Source organism: Pseudonaja textilis, chromosome 15, assembly GCF_049901715.1.
Source record: "Pseudonaja textilis isolate UNSWEBS1 chromosome 15, rPseTex1.2, whole genome shotgun sequence".
Lineage (NCBI taxonomy): Eukaryota > Metazoa > Chordata > Lepidosauria > Squamata > Elapidae > Pseudonaja > Pseudonaja textilis.
The window spans coordinates 7,514,808-7,525,921 of NC_142004.1; the positions used below are offsets into that span (position 1 = coordinate 7,514,808).

Below are 11,114 nucleotides of genomic sequence, written 5' to 3' on the forward strand. Positions count from 1 at the left end.
AGTCCCCGCCCCCGTCCTGCCCGATCTTGTCCCCTCCCCCTTCTCAAGCCATCCAATGAGGGACGCCCCTCGCCGCCGGGCCCCGCCCCCGAGGCCCGTCCCTCGCTGGCGCCGAGGCATTTTGTCCCGCGCCGCGCCCCGTCCGCGGCGGGAAAAGGTTGGACGCGCGGCCGTCCCTCACGCAGCCCGGCGGCGACATGGCGTTCCGGCGGGTCGTCACCGTCTCGGCTGCCGCGGCCTGCGGCTTGGCGGGCGGCTCCGTCCTCTTCTCCGCCGTGGCGCTCGGGAAGCAGCACTCGCCGTCGTCGTCTCCTCAGCAAGGGGCGGAGAAGGCCGGCGGGGACGCCCCGGAGACCCTGGCCGCCTCGCTGACGGGACCTGTGCCGCCGCCGGGGCTGCTGCTGCTGCCGTCGCCCACCGCCTCGGGCGCGCCCGCCTGGTTGGAGAAGGCCAATGGCTGCGGCTACTGGGACAACAACTGGGACAGGTGAGGAGACACCCCCTCCCCGCCACACGCCTACACTCCCCCCACTACTCCCATAGGACCCCCCCACGGTCCAACCCCAGAGGCCCCCTACTCAGAGTTTGCCCCCTATTTTCAAAGCCCCCACGCCTGGACTGTCCCCCCTCCCAGATCTCCCTACTCACTCCCCCACTTCTATAGCCCCCCCCCGGTCTGGACTCTCCTCCTCATGGCCAGAGTGTTGCCCCCTCCCATGCTCAGAGCTCCCCCCAAAGTCTAAGCCCCCGGATTCCCAGAGCCTCCCCCACTTCTATAGCCCCCTGCCTGGACTTCCCCCACTCCCAGATCCCCCACTCCCTCCCACCCAGACCCCCCACTTTTATAGCCCTCCCCTCCTGGTCTGGACTCTCCTCCTCATGGCCAGAGTGTTGCCCCCTCCCATGCTCAGAGCTCCCCCCAAAGTCTAAGCCCCCGGATTCCCAGAGCCTCCCCCACTTCTATAGCCCCCCTGCCTGGACTTCCCCCCACTCCCAGATCCCCCACTCCCTCCCACCCAGACCCCCCCAGTTATATAGACCCCTCCCATGCCCGGAGGCGCCCTCCACCCACAGTCAGAGCTCCCCCACAGTCTAACCCCCAATGCCCAGAGGACCCCCTACTCCCAGAGCCCCACGGTCTAATTCCCCTATGGGGGAATTAATACCTATGCTTCTCAGAATGCTGCAGTTACTAATTCACTTAGAAAAGAGAATTAAGCCTTAATTTCTGCCTGATCCCTTCAAGATTAACACTAAATCTGAACGAAAGCCTTCCTAACGTTTAATTTCATAATGGGTTGGAGCTGCTGGTCTCAGTGTAGGTATGGGTAAGCAAAAAGCCCTTAATCGGCTTAGGTGGAGGCACTGGATCCAGTCTAGGTTTGCAGCTTGGTTGCACCGGGTTCATACGTATAACAACAAACTCTAAAATCAGCATCTTTTAGGAAGAACTGAACTAACCGGTGCATGCTTTCTAATTGCATATGTCCAGGAGTGGTTGTGCTTTAGGAAAGAGAGAACCGTCTTGAATAAATCATTTCTTGAATCCAAGCCAGGGGTTGGGCTTGTTGTGACATGCAGAATGTCTTATTTTGAATCTGTGCGCACTCATTTGTGGTTTCTCATGTGGTCACCTTTGCAGAACTTTTTAAAGATATCTGGCAATTTTGTTTAGCTATGGGCAAGTAGTTCTTTTAGGGATGATATTGCTTGTATGTTGTTCGTGTCCCTAGCTGCTTTTCTGAACAGTTAGTTGGTATGACTGTGTATCCTATGCTACTAGGATTAACAATAGTTAATATGACCAGAGCCTCTCTGCAATGGGCCTGACTTAATTCAGTGGGGTTCCCTTTAAATAGGTGGTATTTTTTTTATATTTGTATTTTTATTTACACAAATTTTTTTTGAAAAAAACTAGTTCAAATTTCTCTTTAAAACTAGGAATTGATACAGATTTCAAGAAAAAAAATATTGTTTCTGCAAATCAGAAAGTAAGGCATATAGCGAATTGATATTAATAACTAGCCCCTGTAAATTTACCTTGCCATGGATTCCGTTTTTAGCGTTTACATAGAGATGTGTATTATTTTTTCAACACAGTGGTGGCTGTTGTGAAAGCGAAACACAGTATCTGCTTACTTGAAAGTGTATTAACACCACAAACATCCATCACATCAAACAGATGAGCTATCTTTCATTTTCTGACTGCATTTTGTTTTGGCATTTCTCAAGGCTTTGTTCTGACTCGCCTTTATTTCTCTACTGTACTTAATAAATTATGAAGGGTAGAAGCAGGAATAAAATGCCAAAACTGGGTCTGCCCTTAAATGAACAAAAATAATCCAGCGATGGGAAATGAGTCAAATTGTTTATCCTCTATTTTGGAATATATGGAACTGCTTTGTGCATTGGCTAAGAATATATATTTTTGCAAGCTGACTTGTGTTAGCAACAGAATCTGGTGGTGTTTGATGCACACAGTTCAGATCAGTGATACAAGATGTGAAATGTAACTACAGGTAGTCCTCGACTTATGACCATAATAGAGTCCAAAATTTCTGCTGTTGAAGTAAGATATTTGTTAAGTGAGTTCTGTCCCATTTTACGGCCTTTCGTGCCACAGTTGTTAAGTGAATCTCTTCAGTTGTTAAGTTAGTAAACCCGGTTAAGTGAATCTGGCTTCCCTGTTGGCTTTACCTGTTGGAAGGTCACAAAAGGGGGAAATCACATGACCCCGGCACACGGCAACTGTCGTAAGTATGAACCAGTTACCAAAGCACCCAAATTTTGATTGCATGACCATTGGAAACGTTGCAACAGTCACTAGTGTGAAAAACTGTCAGTCACTTTTTTCAGTGCCATTGTTAACTTTGAAAGGCCCCTAGACAGATTGTTGTAATTCGAGGACCGTCTGTAGGTTCTAGTTGCCCATTGCTCTTCCGTCTTTTCGAGATAGTAAATGGCACAGAGGAGATATCTATGCGATTTGACTTGCTAAGGCCGACTTTCACGAAGAAAGGTGCAGCCCAGGAGCATGTCCGCTGTGTTTAATGCAAGAATGTAAACTTCGGGTTCCTGCTTTCAGGAGGGAACCCCTGGCTCTCATGAACTTGAAGAAGAAAAACAAAGAGACCGGTGAACAGGAGGCGTCCTCTCCCTTAGCCCACTATAAGACGAAAGCTACCAGGCACATATTCCTCATACGCCATTCTCAGTACAATCTGGACGGGCAACAGGACAAGGACAGAATCTTAACAAAGCTGGGTAGGTATGGTGGGATAACGGGTAAGAGGTACACTTTCCAAGTCACGGTTGTCCCAAAGGTGCCTTTTCAAGAGGCAACTGGACTTTAAAAAGCAACTTTGGGATGCAATTTAGGCTGGAGGAAGCTGCTTGTTTGGTGTATAATTGAGGAAGAGCCTTCTGTTCTTTCCTAAAGGTCGATTTGTCTTTGGACTGATTTGCTTAGTGGCCATTCAGTCAAATGACTCCTGCTTGTTTTAAGCATACTTAGCCCATTCTGGTATCTGTTTTCAAGCCAAGGAGGCCTAAATACACTCCTTATTCAAAAAAAATGTTCTGCTTCCATTGCTTGCCGACTTCTGCATGCAATGCAAAATAATCCCTTAAATGAAGAATGCAAACAGGAAAGCTGGAAAAAGCAGCAAGTACTGATTTTAAAATACTGTGCCGAAAGGAGGAGAAGAAAAAAAAAAAACACCCTCTGTGCCTTTTAGGAATTTATCCACAAATGTACTTTTTTAGGTCGTGAGCAAGCTGAGCTGACCGGGATGAGACTTGCAAGTCTGGGGCTGAAATTTGATAAAATTGTCTATTCTTCAATGGCCAGAGCGACGGAAACAACCAACATTATTAGCAAACATCTTCCTGGTGAGTGTCTTTTTGGAACCCAGTTTGGGCTAAGCAACATTTATGTAGTTTTGCTACTTGCCGGCAGGACCAGCTGTCTGATTTGCTTATACTCTGAGCCGTTATATCTGGAGGGTTGGATTCGAAGTCTGTAGCCCTAAAGCGATCCAAGAGATTTTGCAGATTCTCAGGGGTTTAGTTCAACGCTAGCCAGATCAACAGCAGTTGAGAGAAGGCAATGTAGATCCAGCTTAGGGATCTTGCCACATACTAGTCACTGGAACATGTCATTTTTTTGTGTAACCGGTGTAACAAAGAAACCCAGCCTCATTTTTAAATGTAGGGAAAACTAAAGAGCTTGTCGTCGGTTTCAGAAAAGGCAGGCACAGCCCCACACACCTCTATGTATTAATGACACACCTGTGGACGTGGTTAGTGACATCATGTTTCTGGGTGTGCAGCTAACATGTAGGCTGGCTCGGTTGCTCAACAGGGAGATGCTGGAGAAGTGGGCACAGCAGCGCCTGCATTTTCTGTGTCACATGAGAAAAGCCCATTCTCCTTTCCAGTCCTTACCACTTTCTGTAGAGGCACTTTCCTGCCCCTGTTGCATTACAGTCTGGTTTGGAAGCATTACTGCCTCAGGCAGGAAGGCGGTGCAGAGTGGTGAGGACAGCAGAAAAGGTTATTGGCGGTTCCCTCCCTTCTATCCAGGACACGGAACAAGCGATGCTTGAGCAGAATCTGCAGGATTGTCTGGGATGCGACACATCCTCTCCATGACCTGTTTTCCGTGTTACCTTCTGGGAGTTGGACCTTTGGGACTTCTCCGTAACTGTTGCAAACTTATTTTTCACCAGATGTGGCTGCAGTTAGGAAAGTATCTTTAAAATAATTGCAACACTCATTCTTTTATGTTTGTTAAGCTTTCATCAAGCTTTTGGAATGCATTGTGTCAGATTAAACTCTGACCGTTGTCTCTTTTTTTCCAGTTGCAATACAGATTCTTTGTGCATGTCAGAGAAAGATAGCATTCTTTTAACTGAATGCCTGAGTCACATCTATTCTTGTTCCCATTTCTAATCTTAACTAGTTTACCCCCGCAGTCCCAAGTCAGCAGTGGTGTAAGCCAATTCCCTGATCATCATACAACATGACTTGAACCACATGATGCCTTTTTGAAGGCAGGCAAACAAGAAGCATTGGTCCAAAGGACACTTAAGATTGGTGTTGATTTAATTGCTGATTTGAGAGCGGAGAGATAATATTGTGTCAAGTGACCGCAACATTTACTTGGAAATTTGAAATGTCTTGGTTTTGCTTGTTCTAGAATATTTGCAAAGAAGCTGTGACTGATTATCAGAAGATAAAATTGGGTTGAAAGGAAAATATAGTACCAGCTAGAGATGCCTAGAAGTGACAAACAGGAGAAGGATCAAAATATTAAAATATAAGTGGAGGTTGATACGTCCATTTCGTTGCTAGATTTTTAAAGAATCAACAACTTACAGCAAGGAAGCATCTAGGAGGGTTGAAACCACTATTTCATGGGGAGTTAAGATTTTACATTGAAAATACAGGAGGAAGGAACAGGCTGTGGAACAATTTTTAGGATCTGTGACAAGATGAATTAATTTTGGGTGCGTGCTGGTCTGTGACTTTAGTAAAAATTGATTGATTGATTGGAATCTATCTTAAGTGATAATAGTCTTTCCTTGAAGGCTATTAAAGCAAGACAGAGCATTTTAGGAAGTTGGTGAGCTGGCACAGATTTGCAGAATATCTATCCATGGTTAGTGATGGCCCTCTTTCACTTGTAAGACTTGTGTCAGAGCAATGGCAGCAAACATCTCTAATAAATCTGTCTCTTAAGTCTGTTACAGAATTGCGTGTGTGTGTGTGTCTATGGAAAGACACTAGGACCAAAAGGCCTGTAAATCCTCTTGTGTACATTGGCTTGTATGCAACTCAGGCCACAAGGGTAGCCCACATCTTTCTTTTCTGTCTTCCTCAGGGGTGACCAAGCTGAGCACGGATCTCCTGCGCGAAGGAGCTCCCATTGAACCAAATCCTCCCAGTTCTCACTGGAAGCCTGAAGCTGTGGTAATATCTATTCCAGGATTTAGCTTTTGTGGGTATAACTTCAGGGTTTCTTTTAAGGCTGGCTTCTCTTTCCACGTGCGTGTGTCATCTCATGAGTTTTGCACACTGATAAGCAGGTTGCTGATTGGCCAAGCTTACCATTCATTGTTCTTTTAGTGACAATAAGTGAACAGTAACTTATTGACAACGCTAAATCAAAACTGGTGTTTCTTGTTAAAATGGGCATATATTGATTAAAAGAATAATGCATTAACAGCAAAAAAAAAAGTTCATTGATTGCTACTTTGAAATCCAAAATTGTTCTAGTGTGTTGTTGTTTTTCAGTTCGTCTATTCTTCTGTAATTTGGCAAATGTAGGAATTTAAAGCTTAGCCTCTTACAGAATATTGAAATATAAGTGAAATGGTTCTGGGACAGTCGAAGCACGATTTAAATAAAAAGGAAGGCTCAGCACCTTAAAGTGGATTTCAAGGACTTATGCAGCCTGTTCCCTTAATTCTTGCAGATTCCAGCAATCTAAATAATATTAAATGTCAAGGCCCTCTAGATTTTAATCTGTTGGGGAGCCGATCACTGGTTTTGATTAGCAAAAGCGGGGGAATCTGTGCAGATTTTAATTATCTGTCCCCATCACCTAACTTTTGCTTTTAGCAGTATTACGAAGATGGCGCTCGCATTGAGGCCGCGTTCCGAAACTACATTCACCGAGCCGATATCACACAGGAAATGGACAGCTACGAAATCTTCGTTTGTCACGCGAACGTTATTCGCTATATTGTCTGCAGGTAATACCGGGGGTTTGTTGGGGCAACAATGCTCCGAAAGCCTTGTGGTTCTTAAGTGGGGCTTAGCACGTTGTGCCTTGCATTAGCCATAGAGATCGGATGCTTTTAGCACACGGTTGGGAATTTTAGGAAGGCCCAGTAATTGGAACAGTTGTCTGCGGGATTATCTCAGAGCTTTGGTTTTTCGCTCTTAAGTAGCGGGATTTAAAGGAATCGTTTAAACAAAAACCGGACGGAAGAAAGAAAGAGAATGTTTTAATTCCTGGCTTTGGAGCCCTTCTGGATTAAACAGCAGTAAATTTCCACACTTTGCTTTGCCTCCACACTCTCCCCCCAGTAAGCAGCCTTGTTGATGATAGTTCTGGTGCTTCAGTCAACAGCCGGGGGAGTGGCTAATGGGAGTTGTAGTTTCTTACATGAAGGGCTGCCAGTGAAGGAACAAAGAGATGAATAGATGGATTGGAATCACTGCTCCACTATCAAAGGTTATTTCAAACATGCTAGAAGCTTTTTATGTACTATATTTTCAGGAATTGTCCTGGTGGCACATTAAATTTAAAGCTGTACCAGTTTCAATGAGAATTGATCTGTGCTTGAGCCCATGTTTATATCCAACTGTGCAGATTATAGATAACATTGTTAGACTTTGAGCCGGGGTGTTTTTAATTACTTAAGATTACACTTAAGATTGCTCTAGTATTTGCCAGGGTTATTTTGAGTTGGAGGCTGGTTTCAGAAACCGTTATCTCAAAGAGGAGCAAGATAAAGTGGGCAATGGCTGTAGAAATATTTATAATCTTGCTGAAACAACAATTCCCTCTTTTAAAGATTCTTTCAGCTCCCCTGGGGAGGATAAAAAAAAAAGCTTTTGCTGAGTTAATTAGGATTCTTAATACGGCTCTTACTTAATCCCAGTATAATGAATTCCTGAAAAATGCTAGTTTCGGGAGGCCAGTTCGCTTTTGACAACAGTTGAACTCACAAACTCGCCTCCTTTAAGGTGCATCCTGATTTTATTTATTTTTATCCCACCTGTTATTCTTTTTATAAATAAACGTTTCTCCCACCCACCCTCCTTTTTTCTTCTTCTAAACCTCTGTTTGAAGAGCGTTGCAATTTCCTCCGGAAGGCTGGCTACGGATATCCCTCAACAACGGGAGCATCACTCACCTGGTGATCCGTCCCAACGGAAGGGTGGCCCTCCGCCTGCTGGGTGACACGGGGTTTATGCCGCCAGAGAAGATCACCCGCAACTGAGTAAGCCTCCTTTGGAGTTTCCCCATCAGCCCTGAACCCATGCAGTAATAGTGCGACCACTATTACGGGGGGTCCTTGACTTACAGCCGTTCATTTAGTGACCAAAGTTACAACAGTGCTGAAAAATAGGGCTTACGGCCGTTCTTCACGGGACCTTTGCAACATCCCCATGATCACGTGATCCAAATTCAGACACTTGGCAACCGGTTCACACTTACGACCGTTGGTGTGTCCTGAGGTGACATGTCCTCTTTTACAACCTTCCCTCAAGCAAAGTCGACGGGGAAGCTGGATTCGCTTCACACTGGGGGTTACTAACTTATCCACTGCAGTGAGTGCCTTAGCTGCAAGGGAGGTTGTAAAATGGGGCAAAACTTAGTGACAGAAACGTTGGGCTCAACGACGGCCGTAAGCCGAGGACTACCTGTAATATTGGAACATTATTGTTGTGTAGGATACAGAGTTAATCAACTAACGCCTCTTTCTCGTCCGTCTGTCCTCTCAAGCTCGTTGTGAACCAAGAAGACAAAGCTACTTTCAGGTCAGGCCAACCCTTTCCCTCAAAAGCTACAGGCTCCCTCAGCTGGACTTTTTGTCAGTCTCAGACTGTTTAATTACACGCTAAGATTTTGCACTAGTAGCTCGTGGTGTGCGATACTGACCGTTGGAGAGAATTGGAGAGGACTTGCCTCCTTCGCGGCTACAAAACAACAATGCTGGTGGCCTCTGACCACTGGTGGCCTATCCAAGGGTTATTTTTTTCCTCCCTTTCATATTCTGGGGGGTAGCCAGAAGTGCTCCGAAGTCCAGCGAGATTACATGTTGAGTACTGAAATCGGTGTAAAGCCAGAAGTCACCAGATCCAGTAATTCCGAAGAGGAGTGAGGCGAAGTCTTGAAAGCGGCGCTCCAATTTGCACACGGGCTCGGAAAATATACTTTTATGATTAAAAAATCTGGAGGCGGCATCTGTAGTTAGAGGGAGCCGCCCTCCAAAGCCGCGCTGGAATAAAAGCATAGGATTGTCTGCGCTCTCCTCTCTTCCAAGCCCTGTCTAGTTACTTGGTCTTTTATTGGAAGACATTTTGCTACAAGTGTCTGTTTCCTAAAAAAAAACCAACCAACCCACCCTAAACAGGAGCCTTTCTTGGCCGTTCATAATTGTCACGGGTTACCATCGATTCCCCTAAAGCCACCATCCAATTGGAAGGATAAGCTATTCGGTTTTATCCTTCTGTGTCTTGGCCCAGGTGGCCAAGCCTTTGGAGAGAGTCCCTTTATTTCTCTCAACAAATGGTCCGGCCAATGACCGGTAAGGATCCATCCCCACCCCACCCTCAGTCTCCCTGTAGCACAAAAAAAGCCCAGCGTAGGAATACCCTCACAGGGCAAGGCCCAGGGTTCACAGGTCCAGTCCACAAGGCAGAGTCCAGGCACAAAGAGAAGGTCCCAAGGCGAGAAACCATCCGCAAGAGAAGGTCGAAGACCAAAAGGTGAAGAGCAGATCTTCCACGCGAGGCAAGGCAAGCCAGCAAGAGGCCAGGGGGAGCGCAAGCCAAAGCAAACCATGGTTCCCGCCAGGGACTAACTCCCCATGGCTTCTCCTTAAGTTACTCCCCTCCAGATGTCCTTTGTGAGGAGCGGTGGGGGTGGCCTCCTCCCGAGTAGCCTCGCAGGCCTTCTCTGAGCTTGCCTACATTCTCCGAGGCCTTGGATCAGTGGAGGAGGCAGCTGTTCCTCACCAGAGGGGACCTGACCGTTAGCACCACTGCTGGCCAACAGCTGACCCTCCGTGTCTGGGAAGGCAGGCAGCTCTCCGTCCAGTCGACCCCCTCCCCATGTCTGAGGGACCCGGAACAGCATCGCCCTCCAGCCTCTCCAAGGTGGCCGGTCCATCCCTGTCGGACGGCTCCAGTTCCAACTCCTCTTCTAAACCAGGTTCCGATGGGCCCAGGACACTTCTGTACTTCTTACCGCAAAATATAATTTTTATGGGGGGGTGGGGAAGCTGAACCCTCAGCCAGTAATCTGCCACTTTGAGACAGATTCAAGGGCTTCTCGTGAATGCTTGTGGGATTGGCAGAACTGGAATGGCAGGAGGTTGAGGTTATTCTGTGCTCAGAGAAGACGCCGGTGGATCTGTGTCTTATCAGTGTGGAAAATGTAAGTTATTTCTATTTGTCTTTATCTGTGAAAATTAAAAAAAAAATGATTCCCACTCAAGACTGCTTCAAAATTTAAGAGGTCCCTGGTTTTTTTAAGCGAAGGTTTCCATTCTGAATACCAAGGTTCACATAAGGCAAAAAATAGAAGCGTGACATTTGTCTGGGTCTTTGCTACTTACGCAGTGCGACATCCGATTTTTATTTTGTTGGTGGGAAGGTGGAATTGAAAATAACAGGCATTATGAAATGTTAAATTTTAGCCGCTGCTGCTGTTGCATTGGGTCAGATTCTTAAAAGGTTTGGGACATGTAAGTTGTCATCCGTAGCGTTTCTCATCTTAAACACTTCAGACATTTTAAAGGCTGTACTTCAAAGGAGTTATTTTTTTTTAAATTGCCTGATCCTTTTCAGCATCTAAGATCCGCAGCCGAGTAGAATGGGATTATTAACATGCTTCCTGTGGCCTGGACAGCTGTCTTCAGAGTATAGAGCTAGTCCCTTCTACCAACAACCACTGATTAATGGAGAGATGATGTTTTTAAATAAACAAATTTAATAAGCTCGTTTAAAATTCACATTAACACATTGACAAAAAAAAATTACACGTTTTAGACAATATTTTCAAGAGCAATTCTTTGACCTTTCTTCAGACATCTCAACAAAAAAAAGTATTAACTGAACATTTTGTGCTCCCAGAAACATCTTTTGAGTACAAAAGTATAAACAAAAGCAAAGGAAATTGGTCAGTTGCCTACGGTTTTAATTTGCAGTGGCTAAGCAGGAATGCTTTCCTTTTATGCTGTGGAGTAAGCTTTACACAAAACCTGTAGCTGTCTACAATAGCCCTATCTGGCTTTGTACCATTTATGTAGACCAGGTGTAATGCGCGTAGGGCACTTTTAAGCACAAAGGCCAAATTTCAGAAACCGTGCTAC

The 11,114-nt window shown here is 45.7% G+C and overlaps 1 protein-coding gene across 4 annotated transcripts; it reads left to right on the forward strand.

Moving 5' to 3' along the window:
* The first annotated feature begins 179 nt into the window (after window positions 1–179).
* Window positions 180–10,237, forward strand: PGAM5 (PGAM family member 5, mitochondrial serine/threonine protein phosphatase). 4 transcript variants are annotated; one of them, XM_087913361.1, is made up of 7 exons: window positions 180–487; window positions 3,086–3,264; window positions 3,766–3,891; window positions 5,885–5,973; window positions 6,625–6,758; window positions 7,865–8,015; window positions 8,522–10,237. In XM_087913361.1, exons 1-6 carry the CDS (start codon window positions 198–200, stop codon window positions 8,013–8,015), a joined length of 969 nt encoding a protein of 322 aa, XP_087769487.1. In that variant the 5' UTR covers window positions 180–197; the 3' UTR covers window positions 8,522–10,237. The 4 variants fall into 4 exon arrangements, with proteins under 4 accessions (XP_087769487.1, XP_087769488.1, XP_087769489.1 ...); XM_087913362.1 differs by having other exon boundaries at window positions 6,628–6,758; XM_087913363.1 differs by having other exon boundaries at window positions 5,885–5,970.
* Window positions 10,238–11,114: the final 877 nt, after the last annotated feature.

Excerpts from the sequence above, each read along its gene's own strand:
- PGAM5 (XM_087913361.1), top strand. The coding sequence starts at position 198 with ATGGCGTTCCGGCGGGTCGTCACCGTCTCGGCTGCCGCGGCCTGCGGC. Across the intron at positions 488-3,085 it reads TGGGACAACAACTGGGACAG|GAGGGAACCCCTGGCTCTCA; the intron begins GTGAGGAGACAC and ends TCCTGCTTTCAG. Across the intron at positions 3,892-5,884 it reads TATTAGCAAACATCTTCCTG|GGGTGACCAAGCTGAGCACG; the intron begins GTGAGTGTCTTT and ends TGTCTTCCTCAG.